Source organism: Paramacrobiotus metropolitanus, unplaced genomic scaffold (assembly GCF_019649055.1).
Source record: "Paramacrobiotus metropolitanus isolate TYO unplaced genomic scaffold, Prichtersi_v1.0 Parri_scaffold0000060, whole genome shotgun sequence".
Classification (NCBI taxonomy): Eukaryota; Metazoa; Tardigrada; class Eutardigrada; order Parachela; family Macrobiotidae; genus Paramacrobiotus; species Paramacrobiotus metropolitanus.
Genome location: NW_026570280.1, coordinates 282,046 through 300,129, shown reverse-complemented (window position 1 = coordinate 300,129; position 18,084 = coordinate 282,046). Strand labels below are relative to the sequence as shown.

The following is an 18,084-nucleotide window of genomic DNA, read 5'->3' as shown; positions in this document are numbered from 1 at the left end:
CCCGGTACTGCACGCCGGAAGTGAGTCGAACAACATGGAAAAAAAGTGTCAAAATCGAGTAATTTGATTTTTGCTTGCAGTTCCTAACGTATTTAAAATAATTTCCAACCAGATGTAATACAGTTTATTTTATTTTATAATTTAATTTAATTTTGCAGTTGCTTGACTTCAGTCAGGAGCAAATTTAACTGTTTAAATTTAATTTTTTTAATCCGATTTCATTTTAATACCGACACCTGCAAACTGCAATTTCTGTTTAGTTTTTGGACATCGTGCAATTTTTCTTTAGTTTTTCATATACAGTTTTTTATGTAAATTCTCCAGTGTTAAAAGAATGTTGAAGTCACCTGCAATTGCGTCATCGAAATGAACAATTTGTTTAAATTAAAAAAATTTAAAAAAAATTAATTAAATTTGTTTAAATTTTAGAGAAATAATGAACCATAAAATCAGCAATTATACACCACAAAAAATATGCTATTTTCCGCTTTGAAATCCAGTTAAGAGTTAAGACGCTACTGGCACAGGCTTGAATGGGACATTTGTAGGCCCACAATTCACATTTTCTTCATAATGTGTCCAAGTTCCCACAATAGATTTTTTTTTAAACTAAAACAATTAAAAAAAATCAAACTACAGACAAACAGGTAAATAAGCGCAGAAAAAAACCTGAGTCTGCAAAAAATAAATAAAAATAAGGCCGCCGGCGCGAATTTTCAGCCATACACATTTCACAAAAAGATTCACAAATTTTCTTGGAAAGCTCCACGATCCGTTGGATTCGAAAAGGAAGACATCGGCGGTTGGTAAGGCTTCAAGAATTAATCATTTCCTAAAAACACAGCATTTAATGCTTATACCGAATTTCCGAGCATTTTTGTTTAAAAGCACGTCGGAATATGTATGCACCAGTAACTACATGAATAATCAATAATGTAGTAAATTAATTACGATTTTATATGGCCATACGATACAGTATATAATATTATGTTCATTATTATTTAATTTTTATTTGAAAAATTAGCCATCTATTTCACACATTGACTTTTACTTATACGTATATTATTTATTGTAACTTTAATTTTTGTTACTACTAAATAGTAAGTAGTAGGATTCAAACACTACCTGTTATTATTTAACTGGCTGTTACAGTAATCAGCATTAAATATCCACTGGCATCATTCGTTTGTTTTATTATCATAATTTATAATTATTAGTATCAAATAGTAGATTATTCAAGTAATTTTTATTATACGAATAAATTATTATTAATCGCTAATTTTCGTATAATTATTTTATTACCATTATACTTAATTTATAATTAGAGTACCACATGACAAAATAATGATTATGAGTAATTATTAATGTAAAATAACATGATTACTGAATAAATTATTATTAATCGCTAATTTTCGTATAATTATTTTACCATTATACTTATTTAAACTTAGAGTACCAAATGACAAATTAAATGATGGTGAGTAATTATTAATGTAAAATAAGTTAAATAACATGATTACTTGCTATTTTGTGGCGACATTCTGCTTACCGCCATCATGCGGCAGCGCTCCACCGCGAAGCCCGGCGTGCCCTCTAAGAAGCCCGCCCACACCCGCCAGTCGGCCGGCGTCCACCCGGGCATCCGCTCCTCCAGCACCACGTGCACGACGCCCAACAGCGTCGATAAAGATAAGGCGACCGCCGCCCCGGCCACCTTGCCCAGCTGCTCTACGGAGCAGCCCTCCAGGATCTGCTGCATGGCGGCGATCTGGCATTTCTCCAGCAGTACCGGGATCTGGTACTGGTGCGCCAGGTATAATAATCCCAGGACGTGCGTTTCCGGCTGGGTCAGGGTGCCGGTGGAGCAGAAGTGCAGGAACTGCTCCACCACGGCGGCGGCGGCGTTGGGGATGCTGTAGGATTCCGAGCGGCCTTCTTCCATTTCTATATACAGATGGACACGTTGTACAAAGTACAAATATTCCCAATTTCTATGCAGTTAACTTATTAAACATCCTACACAATATAAACAAATTAAATAAATTTGATTCGTAATAAATAAATTATACATAAAAAATTCATTCATATTTTAAATAAAAAAAATAAATTTTAATGATAGTTCAAAAATTAAATAAGCATCGATAAAGCGGATAAATAAATTCGATTACCAATTTTCAAAAGATCATTGGTGTACGTTATTCAATTTTATTAAAAAAGTTCCCAATTAATTCGATTTAAATCATTTATTGCGCCGAGAATTGAAATAAAATAAAAAATAAATTTACCATATATAGCAAAATAATTTTATTTAATGCGCCCATAAATTTAATCTGGCAGTTAGTTGTTGATGGAAGCGTAATAAAATCATTAAAATATTTCTTGCATCTACTGAGTTTTCTCGTACCGGGATGGTTGAAACACGCCGCAAACACCGGCGACGCAGCGGCCAATTTGGCCTTATCGACAAAAAACTCCTTCCCCTCCACCAGCACCCGATAATTGTCCCGAATATCCCCGCTGACCGTCCGCACGTCGTCCTCGCCCAGCGCCTTGGCCCCGCCCACCACCGTCTCCCAGTACACGCGGCGCACCGTCCGCCGCAGCTGTTCGGCCGCGGTGGGCCGGCTGCCGATGGTGCACTCCACCGCGGAGGAGCCGAAGAGCGCCGTGAAGCAGTCGGGCGGCTGTTGGCGTTTCAATCGCTTGTTGTACTCGCAGATCCAGTTGAAGGTGTACGTGGTGCTGATGCTGCGCTCCGTCAGACGTACGGTGACGTCACGGAGGGGGATGGTCACCAGGGGCCCCAGGGGGTCGGAGAAACCCTGCAAGAGGTGCGTTTAATATTTGTATTAATCTATTTAATTTGAAAGAAAAAAAATTTTAAAAAATTAAAATCACTTTTAAAAATTAAAATGGAAAAGAAAATTATCACAAAAAATAAAAATAAAATTTAAAATTAGTAATAAAAAATAAAATTATCTTGGACTGAAATAAAAACTTAATATCTTTATTAATAACTGTAATAAAAAATTATCTTTTGGAAAATAAAGCTGTTGTAGGAAAAAGCAATTAAATAACAGAATTAATAATAAGAAATTTGTTGAGGAACAAATTCAATTAAAGCCGTTCCAAGCCAGCATAACGGGGAAAAATGAAAAATGGGAAGCAACATTTTTACATTTTTTATGAATGTTTTAAAACAACCACTGTTTTTAATTTATAATATTTTTTTTACAAAAATACAGGTAGATGTTTCTTTTAAATTGTTTTCACGAAAGTATCAGAAACTATTGTAATTTGTCAGAAACATTTGGATTGTAGAGAAATTAAATTCAAAAAAGGTCATTTCAAATGAAAAACATCAGGAGAAAACAACCTTCAATAAATGCAGTTCAAACAACAACGCGTAATTAAACAAAATCCTCTCGAAAATGTCCAAGAAAAATTCCGTAAAAAGGAATTTCACAGCAGTTATTTTTTTAAATTGAAAATTATTCAGAAAACGGTAAAAACATTGTTGCTTAAATGGTAATCTGTACCTGGAGGGGAATGAGGACGGGCCCGAAGGACTGCTCGGGGTAGACGAAGGACTGGGAGGGCGGGGCGCCGGGGGGCAGGGTCAGGGGGTTGGGGCGCGTGCTGATCAGGCAGCAGCGGATCTGGTCCACCACGAATTCGTTCTCGCGCCGCAGACACCAATCTGCACAGAATGAAAATAATGACAAAATGTCAAGGAAAATGCCGTTCTTGACATTATTTCGCCGCAAGGGCTCTGATTCTTCATCAAACTGCAGCGTCATTTTTCTACCAACTGTAAGAAACTGCAAAACATTATGATTATGCAGTTTATGATCTTGCTTCCTTTTAAATTATTAATATATTTATAATTATTATCAATAATATACTGTTTTCATTTCTCGTTATCACCGTTATTTGTTTTCATTATTAAGACTTTTTTTCACATTATAGTATTTAATTTTTATATTACAGACGCAACAATTTTGCCGCAAAGGCAGTGGCTGCATTTTTCGAAAGAAAGCAAATAAATTATCAAATGAAATGCTCTTAATTTTAGCTCTGTTTTTCCCCAGATAATATTAATTTTTATTGCCGATTACGTATGTACGTGATTCAATATCTACAGTATCAAAATAACGCAAATTATGAAATTAATACGCAGTCACGATTTATTGTCTATCAGTCGTGTATAATTCACAGTAATTTAATTTTATATACGAATAATATTTTCGAAGACTGTTAATCACGTAACAATATTGGTGCAAACTCAGAACAACTCACTTATCAAATAAAGTATTTATTTGTAAATATTTCCAAAATATAAATATCCGCGAAAATATTACTGTACCCTCTTTTGCAGTTTAGGCTGTTTAGCTGTCTCGAAAGCAGATGCGTTAACAGATTAACTGTGAAAGGATTATTCCAAGGAGCAATAACCAGGACAAGGCTCTTCAACATTAAAAACAATGAAGTCCCTTACAGTGCCAGTTGATTTCCAGTTTAAGTTCGCCGAGGAACGGCGGGCCCTCGACGAGGATGTTCTTGTGGGAGACCTCGCGCTTCTCGTTCTCCTCCCCGCCATGGTAGATATTCTTGTAGGGGGTCGCGTCGGGACTGGGGATCGGCCAGGTGAAGCGCTGCAAAATCAGCGGACGCTGACTCGCGGATACGCCGTCACCCGCTGCAGTCCCGCGATCAGGCTGCAGCAGCTCCTTTAACAGTTGCTCGATGGCCTCCATGCCACGCCAGCACGTCCAGGAGAACAGTCAGAAGTCTCAGAACACACTGTAACTTATCGATACAACCTCCGCCAAGAATGCAGTACGATAGTTGTTCTTATTGTTTATAAACAACAAATCTTATGGCTCATGAGACCCGTAGTTATCGGTTATGCAACGTATGCTACAAGGTGCACGCTGCATAAGAAAAACACTTCAAAACATTGAAAACAACAAGAAGAAGACGATTGCCAGCGGTACACGCAGCAGGCAGTTGAACAGACGAAACGTCAAATTTTTGTCATTGCAGCGGAATGGCAACCGCCCGAGAAGTTGATTAGACCTGGTCGTTCTACAAGTGACAGTGTGGCTTGTTTTCAGCTGATGTTCTGTCGCCTGTGACCGTGTGACGGCCTGTCGGTATCTTGAAAATCCAGACAGTTCCTTTTGAAATGAAATAGCAATTTCTTTGCTGCTTCGTGACGTCTGCGTGAAGAACCTCCAACTCATAACTCCACCTACTTAATGTTTTTATCTCGCAGTAAATTATTTCGGCATTTTTACGCGGCAACGCGAAACTGTACACAGTGACAGAATAATTAATTTACCACCGGCGTTTGTAACACGACGATTGGTCCCTTTATCATCATCCTAAGTAAATGTCAACACAGACTCTACTTCGCATTAAGAAAACTTGGAATTAACACCGTTAAAATTTAGCTGTTATTCGTAAGGCCGTGTCATACGCCATCTACTGTACATAATTTGGTATCTGAACGAAGGAACGAGGCGTCTGCCGCATCGCAGACTGCATGCGTCAGGTCAGAAATGCAGGTAATCCGTTAATAGACAGATTAATTTTTTCTTTTGGCTGATCGCTGAACGCTGTTAAAATTACAGTTGAGCAAAATTAAAAGCAAAGGCGATGGTAGTTAAGTCTGTGTCCATCGCATCGCGCTTAGCGGATACAGAACACGTACGTACATACGTGCGCCCCAACTCAACCCGGATATGCAGTGCTCTGCTAAGCGCGCAGGCCTTACGGTAACTTCGCCAGTTACTGTATCGTCGTGGCTGAAACGGTCTCGCGCCTAACGTCACGAATTTGGGGAGGAGCAACAAATTAACAGCAGTAAAACTTTAGAGCTAGTGAAAAATTAACCTCTATAATGTAGCTGATAACCAGCCGGCAGGGGCGCTTTGCTCCCACTTTGTCGTTTGATCGGCATTCTTACACCGCCCAATATGCCCGTTCGCAGGCAGCTTAGACCGGCCGGCCTTAAACCTGCTGAATGTGTGTACTGGATTTTCCGGAGTATTTCCGATTTTCCGTGGAAGACCAAATTAAGAATACCAGTTCAGCCAGGTACACCTGGACCAGCGAGGGTAATCGCCACCTCCGGGCATTGCGTCCGCTCAGTTTTGTCTCATCAGTTTGACAGCGTTCACTTAAGCCCAGATGGCCAACCGTTTTCGTGATTTTCGCAAAGGGAGGCGAAATATTCTGGATGTCGGAAGAAAGAAGAATCTCCCGCCTGCAGCCAGGAGATTTCAATCAGCTGAATGATCCGAGTTGTGTTGAATTAGAAAACGGCGCAGCAGTTAACAGCTTCAAGTACGGCGTGGAAGAGGTGTAATTCAGTGCTGTTTATGGCGTTAATCGGTCACTACTGCTATCCACAATCCATATGACGTGTGCAGCGTACTCGGCCGGATGTTTAGAAGTATTGACATTGTTATTTTGGCAGTATGAACAGTGTATGTACTAAGTACAACGTCCTTCAACCAGTCGTACTCGTGACAATGGTAATGTGCGTTTTCCTGAGAACTTCGAAGAGGATCGGTTCGTAATGAGTTTTTTGGTACAACTCCGTGCGTTTAAACGTTTGGAATATTACTTCACTGTCCACTGATATCTCCCCCAACCGGATGTCGCCAAAATTATATTTCACCGATATTCTCCCAACCGGAAGTAGTTTTCGTACATCATGTACACGAGTTTGGTATAGGTATCATATACCGGCATGCACTTCCCTTAACCGTCAACCATATTATCCCGGAATTTGTTTTGATTTATAGCGCGTGGCCGGCACGTCGGCTGCATAATTGTTCGGGGAAAAACATGTTTGTGTCGGGGAGCACCGTGCCGGAAGTCAACGGTCGCCCGCATTGCAACGTCTGCATGCGCGTTGACTAGATGTATTTCCGGCATTCGTCTCAACACTAATCAGCGTTTTGCTTTGATTGCCATAACCGTTTTGTTATGCTTGCCTACGACAGTTGCCTGTATACTTAGCAGCATTCAGAAAACAGTTCATCGCTTCTCGCCATGACCTTTTCCGGCACTCACGGGAAATGCCGTTTCAATAATCAGCCGACGCAAATGCCCGTTCCGCTGACGTTTTCCGTACTGGCATCCGAGACAAGCACCATGATTATCCGGGCGGCCAACAAAAGCCTCTGTTACTAGACAAATGTCACATCTCCGCGTGCGGCGGCGAAAGCGGGATTTCTCCTTTCGCGAAATGTCTCTGTATCATGGAAAATTTTGTCTCGCTGCTAAGAATCCGCTTCGCGAATCAGTTTAGCGAGGACAGCTGCTCCGGCCCCGCGAAGAGATAATCTGAATTCTGCATAAAAACGACAGTTGCTAGCAAATTGTGATACCGTTTCCAAATTGCAAGTCATGTTCTGCAACGTATCTTTCAACATAACTGCGGACTGTTCGCATCCCCAATGGCACTTTTTGCCGGTGTGCAGCACCGTCTTGACCTTTCTCATCGTACTATGCAACGGCGCGGTCTTAATCACCTTTTTCCGCGCCCGAATCTTAACCACGCCCTTCAACGTCTACCTCCTGAACCTCCTTCTGACCAACCTTTTACACGCTATCCTCGTCAACCCGCTGGACATCGCCGCCATGTTGTTCCCGCGCTGGCCTTACAGCAGCGCCACCTGCACGCTGTATCTGTACTTCCAGCGCACCGGCGACGCCGTCATGATCAATTCGCACGTCTTGATCTGCGTCAACCGCCTGTGGGCGGTCGCGGCGCCCCTCTCCTACCGTCTGCACCACACCCGCCGGCTGGCGGTGACGTTATGCGCCGGATTGTGGCTGTGGGCCAACTCCCTGTTGCTCCCGCAGATTGTGCAAGATGCGCTGTTCGTCCGCCCGCCGGGCGTCTGCCACCTGGACGTCCGCCCGCAGTGGGCGCTGGCCGTCAGCGGACACTTTCTCCTCTTCGTCTTCCCCCTGATTTTAATGATAACCTCGTATCCGCTTCTGCTGTGTCTCCGCAGACGCCGGCCGCGCCGGATTTATCAGGAAAGCGACTTCGGGAATTCGTTTCAAATGCGCGGACGGTGCGACAGCGAGGACATCCCAGCTCCGGCGCGCCGGAAACATCGCTCTAAAGCGTTCACTATCTTAACGCTGCTGACCGTCAGCGTGACGATCTGCTGGAGTCCGCTGTTGATTTTATTCACCATGACCTTTTTTATGGATTATTTCGACAGTGCGTTCTACCAAATTGGATCGGTGTTGTTTCTGCTGGAACCCCTATGTGATCCCTTATATTTCGCCATCGTTTTACACGATCTGCGAAAAGCTTTTGGACTGACCTTTGCGACAACCAGCGGCGTCGAAAGCACCTCCAGTGCTGTAAAATAGCTTTATCAATTTATTGCGTCATGAGGCGTGTGATATGCAATTAAGTACATACATATAAAAAATGTCATTAACGCGCGCTAATTACTCGAAAAGAACTGTGCTAGGTTTTGCGTAATACAGAGCTGCAGCGTCTATCACAAACAACACCAGCGCTGTAATATTATACCGTGCTGACGACATTGACGGTAATTTCCTGGGTGGTGGCCTGGTGGCGACGCCGGCCGGGGCGGCGCAACGCCGGGACGCTGAGGAACACGACCAAGGGGTCCAGCATCCCGGCCAGGTCGTACCACAACGAGAGACCGTCGCGGACGTTGGGCGCCGGGGCGCTGCGGGGCATGGCGATGTCCAGGAGCATGTGGATGACCTTGGGGGTCCAGCAGAGCAGAACGAGGAGGGTCAGACGCCGGTTGATGCACTGGAACAGCTGCGGGGTCAGGCCGGAGTCGGAGGGGGTGTCCATGGTGCCTGGGGGACCGTTCGAGGGGCCCGGGAGGTCCTCCGGGACGGGGAGGCCGTTCGTGGATGCCGATGTGGTCAAGTGCAGCTCCAGTCCTAGTTTCAGAAGGAGAATGCTTAATCACCTTGGCCAGAAGTGCTGGTTTTACATATGTACCGTAAAGCGCAGGATTAAAACACGTTGCGTCTTATCTCGCGTACTATTTCATTTTCGACTGACGTTGAGCTTTTCTATGCGTCGTGGAAGCAATAATCTGTCTCCAAACGAAACATTTACTACTTAAACGAGGGTTTTCTGTAATTCATTCTTGAATTCTTTTTGATAGAAGTAATGAAAATGAAATTAATTTTTGTGACGAAAATCAAAGAGAACAAGAACGGGAATTTTCAAAAACGTTCTAGATAACTTTTGCATTACGCTGCCACACCGGGTGGTCGCAATTGCTTTAGGCGATGGAATACCCTGAATTTCTTGCTGTTAAAATGTTCAGTTTAGAAGTTTCCATGAAACAAAAAATATATTTGTCACAAGAGTGATTTGCACTTGAGTACAGCATATTCCGAAGGTAATCCGTGTTGTTCCCGTTGCACACTGTTTGTTGAATTTATTAATAAATTCCTGAATCGCGGAGCGACCGGCCAGTTTCCACGCGTTTTAGTCCTACTTTGTATGTTTATCAGCGCACGTTATGCAACGTTATTAATACCAGAGAAGCTCGTGCTCGTCTAATTAAAAACACCGTATCGATTACACTGTAATCTATGCCAGGTATGACAGGGCGCAAATATTTAATTTCCGGTTGCGCCGGTGTTATGCGGGCATTAAGCGGTGTATTCCTGAAGAGCGGGATGGGTAGGACATGTATCCGCCTGGCACAACCAACTGCCATGTGCATTATGAAACGCCACGTGACTGCTTTAAGACGCCGCAGCCGGCGCGAATTATTATATAGAGATATATGTATGGGAAGAGACTAGGTTCAGTTTCCAATTAACGCTCATCTTCCGCTGCCAGCAACAACACGCCGGATTGGATGTCCTCGGTGTGCGTCAGTGGGGTTTTGTTGTCAAGACACGCTGCACTGCCGCTCAATGCCGGGGATCGCTCTATTTAACGCGCCGGCGCACACGCTGTAAACCATTTAACCGCTCTTCCCAATAATATAGTACTGTACTGTATATTATGAATTAAATACCAACGTGCGTCGGCATTTTGTGTGTTTGTTGAAATCAGCGTTGGCGTAGGATATAAGAATCGTCGCGCATGAACATTTAATGATGGGGATGTGCATTGTTGTTGTTTATTAATCTGTAATCAATTATGGAGCTGCGTATCTCTACGCCCAGTGGCATGAAATATACATCCTAAAAATTAAATAATCAACAATAAATTCTATTAATTTTAAAAATAAATACATAAATCATTGATTTACCGTTACAGGAAAAACGTACAATGTACTACTGTAGTATTAAAAAAATTGGAAATGGTTAGTTAAAGATTGATGTATAAAATCAACAGACAGTGTGCAACAAGATAATAAAGCATAATTTTAATTTTTATAGTCGTACACGGAAGATTATTTGACTGTTTAGCAGGCTAAAGTCACGTTCGTTATCGGAATTAACCAGACTACAATGTCGGACTAAACAAAAACTGGGAATCGTCCAGTCGGTTCGCGGTTTAAAAATTTACGAATGAAATCCACATAAAATGTGAAGCAAGAGCACAGGCCATCCGCATAAACTGCCGGCACTGGGATTACAGAGAAGTGTCTGTTTTGCGAAATATGCGATAGAACGAAGTATCGACATTATTACTCTTAAAAATTAATTACTGTACCTTGAAAAGCCGGCAATTTTTTATGATAACTAGTTTGCTGATTACATGTAGCTGCAAACATAAAGGCGGTCTTGCCGGTCGTTTTTGCAGAGTAGACAGGAAAATCGCATAAACGCTATTCGGAGAATCGGCGGCTGCTCAGAATACCGGTGCGCCTTGTATACTACGGAATAATCAGCAGGAAAAGGTTGTGTCTACTGTATATATTCCGGTCTGCGCTGCCGTGAATGCCCGATAATCCTGGTAAACAGCCTCTCCTGGGGCTCTCACAGCCAACACCGCTATGTACGATCTAAACCAAGAATGCGCACACGCGGAGAACGGTGAAAAGCCGTCTGACCTCAACGCTGTGCCGGTCAAATCCAGCCGACAAGAAATCCCGCTGACCTTTGCAGTTTTCCCGCAATCAGCCGTGTCTCGCCACGAGAGAGATAATGCTCCAGGCGGGCATCACGTGTCACGTTTTTCTAAGTTTTCGCTTAATCACCGCAGCATCTTTACAGCTTTACAAAAACTTTTTGATTTTGTTATTACTTCTATGTTTATGACAACTCTGGAGCCATTGCCCTACAATAATTCGCCGATCACCATAAAAAAGATATATTAGAAGGGACTGTGTTGTGCACAGTCCCTTCTCATGTTAACTGGGACAAATTCTTCATTTGATTGTTATTGTTGAGCGAAGCTCGCTTTGTACAGATTGAGAAATAAACTTTATGTATATTAATAAATACAGTATTTCACTGCTTTCAAACAAATCTAGCGCTACATATACCGTATTTATCGAATTAGAAGCCCAGGGTTACAAATATTACAAATGACCCACGGGGTGGGCTCCAATTACGGGCATGGGCTTGTATTTAGGGGGGGGCTTCAATTTTTCAAACCAGCTTTTTGGCATTTTTTAATATGGGCTTTACGGTATTTAATTAAGCCCATGGGCCTCTATTTCGGGGGGGGGGGGGGCTTATAACTTTCAAACCACCTTAGGGGTGGGCTCTAATTACGGGGGGGGGGCTTGTATTTTGGGGGGGGGCTTCAAATTCGATAATTACGGTATTAGCGTGTTATTATTGACCAATGATGATCGGCTAAATATCTGACAATGCAACTACATGTATCAACATAATCTTGGTAACAGAAAAAAAATTAATACAGTAATAAAAACTACGACGAATATTTTATTAAATATTTTATATCATCGTTCAATTTTAACTAGCCTATAATAATTTAGATGCATTTGTAAATGTTTATTTAAACATACTCGTACATGCATCAGGTCTAAAATATTTTAAATAAATAATTTTGTTGCTAATAAGTATTGCTAATATTTCATTACATTGGAAACGGCTCATCTGTGTGTGCTATTCGTATATACTACGTGTGTGCCAATTCTGTCATATAAAAAGGTATAAAATTTTCAAAATTAACAAAAAAGATTTTCGAATAGCCTGTTGAAGCCTCCGTTAATGGAGTTGGCTACTGTAGCTGCAACAATAATAATCTTAGCGTACCTGTATAAGTGGCCAGTCTCGCCGTGGTGACGAATTCCGACGACGGCACCGGCTGGCTAAGACTCAGCTCCTTCTCCCGCTCCGCCTTTTCCTTCTCCTTGTCCTTCTCTTTTTTCTTCTCCTTCTTCGTCTCCTTCTTCTTCTCCTCCGCCTCCTTTTTAGTATCCTTTTTCTTTTCCTCCACCTTGGGTTTCTCGACCTCGCTGTGCAGCTCCGTCTTCCGCGTTACCTCCGTGACCTCCCGGTCTTTCCCGTTCTTATACACCACCGGCTGCTTGCACGCCAGCACCACGAACCCCACGACGACGAACAGGAACAGCGCCACCCGCGCCGCCCCGAACGCCGCCAACCATCCGCGCACCGCGGCGACAAACACGTTCATCCGGCACCCGAAGTAGTCCAGCGGGATACGGCTCCCGGCGTCCCGGACAATCCCGAACGCGCAGTACGCATGGACAGCCACCCAGCCCCCCAGACACACGTACCCCGCCACCGTGCGCTGCCCGATCCACCGGGCGTGTCCGAAACACAGGAACAGGGCCTGGAGGGTCACCAGGCCGCGGGCGGTGATCTGGACGAGGAGCAGGGCGTACTGGGCGTATAAATACAGCGTACAGACGGCGTCCGCCAACCACCAGTAGGAATACACCCGGTCGATGACCGCCAGGGACCCCGTGACGCCCTGGTACAGGATGTTGGCGAGCAGGAGGTTCCCCAGGTACATCCACAGGACGTCGAGGTGCACGCGGATCCAGCGGAGGTACACCAGCAGCGCCGCGTTCCCCAGGACGGTGCCGGCGAGGATAATCAGGGTTAAAATCGGGAGGGCGGACCATGCCGGAGGGTCCTCGGACACCTCGGCCGGCGGCCAGTTATTTGTGCCGTTCATGCTCGACACCATCGCCAGCAAATAATCCCACGTTAGATCCGTGCGTTTCATCTTCATCCTGTTTAACCAACGCTGCTTAATTTACCCGCACTTCACCGCGGTTTATTGCCACTTCAACTGCTGATTAAGGAAATACAGAGCGTATATAAAAATCCAGGAATATCGTGTGTGTATAAACTGCAGCGACGATCTGAGCTTTGTCTTGATTATAACGGCTGATTATTGCGCGGTGTACCGGCATCTCAAGAGGCGCTTAGAGTGATATATTTCCTGACCAAGTCATACGACTGCGGCAGCCGGAAGATCCTGTGCCGCGCGCGGCCGGATTAACCGGCTGATTGGTAATTGAATTAGCTTGATGAATTCTATCGATTTTCTTCCCTGATCGCGCGTTGCGCTGCGCTATAGACGGAGACAGCGCAAGACAGGAATTCTACTGATAAAGGTCACCTGCACCGACGTCACACGCTGAGCTAAAGAGGTAGAAAACGACGTAAAGGTCACGCGGTGCAAACAGTAAATATGTCGCGTGGGTAGATGCGCAATCGCAAATTGTTTATCGTATCAACTTTCTAATTGGTTTTTTAATTATTAATTTCATCTGCTTTATCTCTTATATTTTATTTCTTGCTTTTAATAATTTATCTTTATTAAATTTATATATTGTTGATTATGAATAAAACTAGCTCATTTTGAATTTTTTTTTATTTTCGGAATTTTGTTTACTGGAATTTCCGAATTTATTTATTGTTTTCTTTACTGACTTTTATATTTGTCGGAATTGTTTTATTTTTAGAACTTTGTTTATTAGACGCATGTATAATTTTTCCATGCTAGGATTTTCACAAAACATTTAACAGAAAGAATTTTAATGTGTACTCCGTGGTGGACTTGCGAATTTCGCATGTATCTGTACGAGTAAATATTGATAATATATTTCTTCAATTAATTATAGATAACATGTTCGATGCTCAGACGCAAGAAAATGCCGCCAAACGCCCACGAATGCCGGTGTGGGAATATGGATGGGAAGCGCGAGTGTGGCCTGCAGAAGCGCCGAAGGGAATGTATCCGTAAAAGCCGGCCATATGTTGCGGGAATAACGGGCATAGAGGTTGATTTGATTGAGAGCTCGTACTACCGTTCCGTTCAGCTGCTATTTTTGCCGGTTATGCTGGCACGCTTCGTCGATCATCGCCAATAGATTTTGGTAAATACGCGTCGTTTCTTCCTCATTTGCTGACCGGTTAAGATCAATAAAAAATCCTACACTACGAATTACGGGTTTAATTACGGCAAAGGTCACGTTTGCTTCGTTTATAAAGGCTGGATTTTTTTACAGAAAATTTTTTTTATCAGTCACAATAATTAATGTGAAACTTAAATTTTAGAGATGTGATTCACAATTAATGAAAATATTTATCAAATATCGATTATCAAATACAGTAAATTATTAACTAATATTTATTTTGCACTATTAGAATTAAAAAAGTTCGAAATTAATCCTGGCGCGGTGTGCAGTATTTCACGCTCAATTTACAGAGTACTTCGTATTTTGAAGGCAGATTTGTTGCGCTTCCATCAGTCTGCTGCGAAACGCCGGTTTTCTTGGGATTTAAACTGGTTCTTGTGATTTAAACTCAAGTTTTCGATAGATATAGTGAAGAAAGTCATGCTTTGTGACGGAAATCAAAAAGGAGAATGGGAATTTTGGGAAAGTTTCCAAATAAAATTTGCGTTGCGCTGCCACACGGAGCGGTTGCCACTGCGACAAGCACCGGAAGTTCCTGAATTGCCTTCTTCCATAAAAAATAAACTGCGTTCGATACGAAAGTGATTTCCCCAGGAATGCATGCGACTTTTAAGGAAACGGTTAATGTGTGTCCTGAAGAGATTCTCTGCGCCGATTTCCTGCGACGTAATTATAAGGATGCAGCTGCATAATAACACTAATCAAATAATTAATCAGGAAACCTAGAAATCACCAGCACATGAGCGCCCGCCGGGTGTTTGACTTGGTCCGTCGTCGTGTTTTCCTGTACAGTTTATGAAAATGCCGCATCGAGACCGGATGTCAACAGCGCGCGTATTGATACAATATTGACGAGTATTGTGCGAGATAATAACAGCGCTCGGAGACGTACACAGAACAGGTTGTGCAGGTGCCGGCTATTGCGGGAATTACACGTGAGGGTTCCTGTAGCGCGCTCACTCAGCGATTTCTCATAACGCTTCACTGCTTCATAAAGAAACGTAGTCAAATAAAATACGCACTACTTGTTCGACTTCTTAACGCGCCGAACTGTGATTTTTTTTAACGGGAAACCTTGGTAATAAATTATACTTTTCATCAACTTGGAATTGCTGTTTTCCACGCGCCACGCGGTTTATTAAGGGATCGGGAAATAATTTGTATTTATGTGCCGGATAATGCGCCGTCGCAGTGTGTTAATACCGTGCACGGTGCTGTGTTTGCTGGTGGTTTTTTGGGATATTTCGACCGTGACAGGTAATCAGCGTTAGGCATTTTTATTTACCGAAATTCAATTAATTTTGTCGGCTATCAATTTCCGGACATTTTCAGGCTCGGATTTCCCGGCATGTGATCGCGTAAAAGCAGCGATTCCCGAATGCGCATCCGTTGGTAAATAAGCACTGTACTGATTGCTGTATTTATGGCTGTAAAATATTTGTTAAATAAATTTCTTTCTGAAATTACGTATATATTAAAAACAGACATCTGGATTTTGTTATAAAATAATTAAAATAAAAAAGTCGAAACAATATTAATTAATTCTGTAATAATCTGCTATAAAAAATAATAAAAAAGTCAATAATGCAATAAAAAAAGTCGAAACAATGTTAATTAATTCTGTAATAATCTGCTATTAGTACATATTAAATGATTATCACACTACGCTTTTAATTACAATATTATACTGCTACAGTTAGCAGGAATTTATTGAAATTAATTGTAATAAATCGCGTTAATAAATTTTATTGTGGTATATTATTTAATTTTAATTAATTTGATTACTACATTATTAACCGTATTGTCGAATTAATATTAATTTGTTCAGTATTTGCAAATCATAGTGGACAGTGATTAAAATATGGAATTTTTCAGTGAAAGTGAAAGTTTTTCTAATAAAACCCTAAGTTTACTGTACAGTGTACGCGCTGTGGTTGTAGTTGACTGTGCGCTGCAAGCGACGACGGAGAAGTCGAAGTCGAAGCGGAAAGCGAAGATGGGCGGCTGCATGAACAATCGGCCGCCCGAGTGCGAAGCGGTGCAGGCCAAATTCATCCAGACCGAGGACGTCCAGGGCTGCATCGAGAGTCTGCGCTCCTAAGCGCCGTATGCGGGTGGGCGGTATAGCCACGGGTGTATCGTTGACGCGATCGGAGGGCGATCGCAGGAACTAAAGACATTTTAGGCCGTTAAGCCGTAATAATTCCGTTTAACCAGCCTTTTTTCAATGCTTATTGATGCTTCCTGTATGTATTTTTATACCGGAAATCGACTTGCATTAACCCGATGCTTAGGTACATTAGCGTACACACGTTTGTGTCCGTACGTTGCACCCGTGCATGCAAGTTGCATTTATGTCCTTTGATATGTCATCTGCAGTACATTTTGTTTTTTATAATCGTATCGCAGCAGAAATATATTTACCGCTGGACTGTGAAGCAAACAAACAAGAAGACAAGTGCCGAATGAATTCCACACTGATCAATATAAATGTAGTTACAGTATAATCGGTAGTAGCGTTTCCAATACACTGAAACGGCTATTGGCGAGGGTTGCAGCCGTACAGATATATCGCCATAATACTGGTAATTTTATACGATATTATGCAGTGCCAGCATACGTCAGTATTTGCCGCCAGGGAAAACGTTGAAGGAACGCCAGAACCACAATTTGCAGGTATACTGCACAATTGTAGTAAAGAAACCACGCTTACCAAAAGTTAAGTCAACCAGGCGACATTGGTAAATCTGCCGATTTCGCTATTTCGCGGCGTCGGTGGTTTCTCCTCGCAGCGCAGTTCGAAAGAGTTAAGCAGAATGTTTAGAATGATAGCCACATATGCAGAAAACAAATGATGAATGACATAACGGTTCCAGCAGAAATAGCACCTATAAAATTTGGTAGGATATACTATCGAAAAAATCCATGAAACGGCTATGTTGAATAAAATCAGCAGCGGACTCCAGCAGATCGTCACGCTGACGGTCAGCAGCGTTAAGATAGTGAACGCCGTAGAGCGCTGCTTCCGGCGCGCCGGCGCCGGGACGTCCTCGCTGTCGCAGCGGCCGCGCATTTGAAACGAATTCCCGAAATCGCTTTCCTGATAAATCCGGCGCGGTCGGCGTTTGCGCAGAAATAATAAAACCGGGTACGAGGTCACCATGAAAACTAGCGGAAAGATGAAGAGGAGAAAGTGTCCGCTGACGGCCAGCGCCCACTGCGGGCGGACGTCCAGGTGACAGACGCCCGGCGGGCGGACGAACTGCGCGTCTTTCACAATTTGCGAGAGCAACAGGGAATTGGCCCACAGCCACAACCCGCCGCATAACGTCACCGCCAGCCGGCGAGTGTGGTGCAGGCGGTAGGAGAGGGGCGCCGCCACCGCCCACAGGCGGTTGACGCAGATCAGGACGTGCGAGTTGATCATGACGGCGTCGCCGATTCTTTGTCTATGCAGACCAGGATCATCAGTGGTCACCGCAATTTGCACAACTTAAGCGCTTCACGATATGCCGAAAGATGTTTCTGTATGTATTCTTCTGCATTCACGACTGTTTCTGGACCGTGGATTTGTTGCCGCACTGTCATCGTTTTCACATAACAGTCCGTATTTGTAGAATTATTCCAGTTTCCTAAACATGTCTCGCAGAATATTTTATGAAATTATTAAGGACTTGAGCTGGGAATTCTGCATAATACTTTATATTCTACAATGGCGAGTTCT

The 18,084-nt window shown here is 43.0% G+C and overlaps 4 protein-coding genes across 5 annotated transcripts; 2 read left to right on the top strand and 2 right to left on the bottom strand.

Annotated features, from left to right (window-relative positions):
- Positions 1 to 555: 555 nt before the first annotated feature.
- Positions 556 to 4,991, bottom strand: LOC129593148 (uncharacterized). Of its 2 annotated transcripts, none has more exons than XM_055489348.1 (5): positions 4,499 to 4,991; positions 3,540 to 3,700; positions 2,405 to 2,822; positions 1,521 to 1,944; positions 556 to 832 (listed from the first exon to the last, which is right to left on the bottom strand). In XM_055489348.1, the coding sequence occupies exons 1-5, from the start codon at positions 4,755 to 4,757 to the stop codon at positions 826 to 828; spliced, it is 1,269 nt and encodes a 422-aa protein (XP_055345323.1). In that variant the 5' UTR covers positions 4,758 to 4,991; the 3' UTR covers positions 556 to 825. The 2 variants fall into 2 exon arrangements, with proteins under 2 accessions (XP_055345323.1, XP_055345324.1); XM_055489349.1 differs by having other exon boundaries at positions 1,550 to 1,944.
- Positions 4,992 to 7,422: 2,431 nt separating this feature from the next.
- On the top strand, positions 7,423 to 8,406 carry LOC129593173 (tyramine receptor 1-like). Its single transcript, XM_055489379.1, has one exon. It carries the CDS (start codon positions 7,423 to 7,425, stop codon positions 8,404 to 8,406), a length of 984 nt encoding a protein of 327 aa, XP_055345354.1.
- A 78-nt stretch (positions 8,407 to 8,484) lies between these two features.
- On the bottom strand, positions 8,485 to 13,218 carry LOC129593225 (uncharacterized). The gene is made up of 2 exons (XM_055489441.1): positions 12,220 to 13,218; positions 8,485 to 8,961 (listed from the first exon to the last, which is right to left on the bottom strand). Exons 1-2 carry the CDS (start codon positions 13,163 to 13,165, stop codon positions 8,567 to 8,569), a joined length of 1,341 nt encoding a protein of 446 aa, XP_055345416.1. The 5' UTR covers positions 13,166 to 13,218; the 3' UTR covers positions 8,485 to 8,566.
- Positions 13,219 to 15,322: 2,104 nt separating this feature from the next.
- LOC129593202 (uncharacterized) lies at positions 15,323 to 16,830 on the top strand. Its single transcript, XM_055489414.1, has 3 exons — positions 15,323 to 15,617; positions 15,693 to 15,752; positions 16,301 to 16,830. Exons 1-3 carry the CDS (start codon positions 15,527 to 15,529, stop codon positions 16,459 to 16,461), a joined length of 312 nt encoding a protein of 103 aa, XP_055345389.1. The 5' UTR covers positions 15,323 to 15,526; the 3' UTR covers positions 16,462 to 16,830.
- The last annotated feature ends 1,254 nt before the right edge of the window (positions 16,831 to 18,084 follow it).

What these genes read in the sequence shown, in the direction of transcription:
- LOC129593202 (XM_055489414.1), top strand. Translation starts at nt 15,527, where the DNA reads ATGTGCCGGATAATGCGCCGTCGCAGTGTGTTAATACCGTGCACGGTG. An exon ending in GGATATTTCGACCGTGACAG is followed by an intron (nt 15,618 to 15,692) that starts GTAATCAGCGTT and finishes GGACATTTTCAG; the next exon opens with GCTCGGATTTCCCGGCATGT. An exon ending in TCCCGAATGCGCATCCGTTG is followed by an intron (nt 15,753 to 16,300) that starts GTAAATAAGCAC and finishes CTGTGGTTGTAG; the next exon opens with TTGACTGTGCGCTGCAAGCG.
- LOC129593173 (XM_055489379.1), top strand. Translation starts at nt 7,423, where the DNA reads ATGTTCTGCAACGTATCTTTCAACATAACTGCGGACTGTTCGCATCCC.
- LOC129593225 (XM_055489441.1), bottom strand. Translation starts at nt 13,165, where the DNA reads ATGAAGATGAAACGCACGGATCTAACGTGGGATTATTTGCTGGCGATG. An exon ending in GAGACTGGCCACTTATACAG is followed by an intron (nt 8,962 to 12,219) that starts GTACGCTAAGAT and finishes TTCTGAAACTAG; the next exon opens with GACTGGAGCTGCACTTGACC.
- LOC129593148 (XM_055489348.1), bottom strand. Translation starts at nt 4,757, where the DNA reads ATGGAGGCCATCGAGCAACTGTTAAAGGAGCTGCTGCAGCCTGATCGC. An exon ending in ACTGGAAATCAACTGGCACT is followed by an intron (nt 3,701 to 4,498) that starts GTAAGGGACTTC and finishes CATTCTGTGCAG; the next exon opens with ATTGGTGTCTGCGGCGCGAG. An exon ending in GGCGTGTTTCAACCATCCCG is followed by an intron (nt 1,945 to 2,404) that starts GTACGAGAAAAC and finishes ATCTGTATATAG; the next exon opens with AAATGGAAGAAGGCCGCTCG.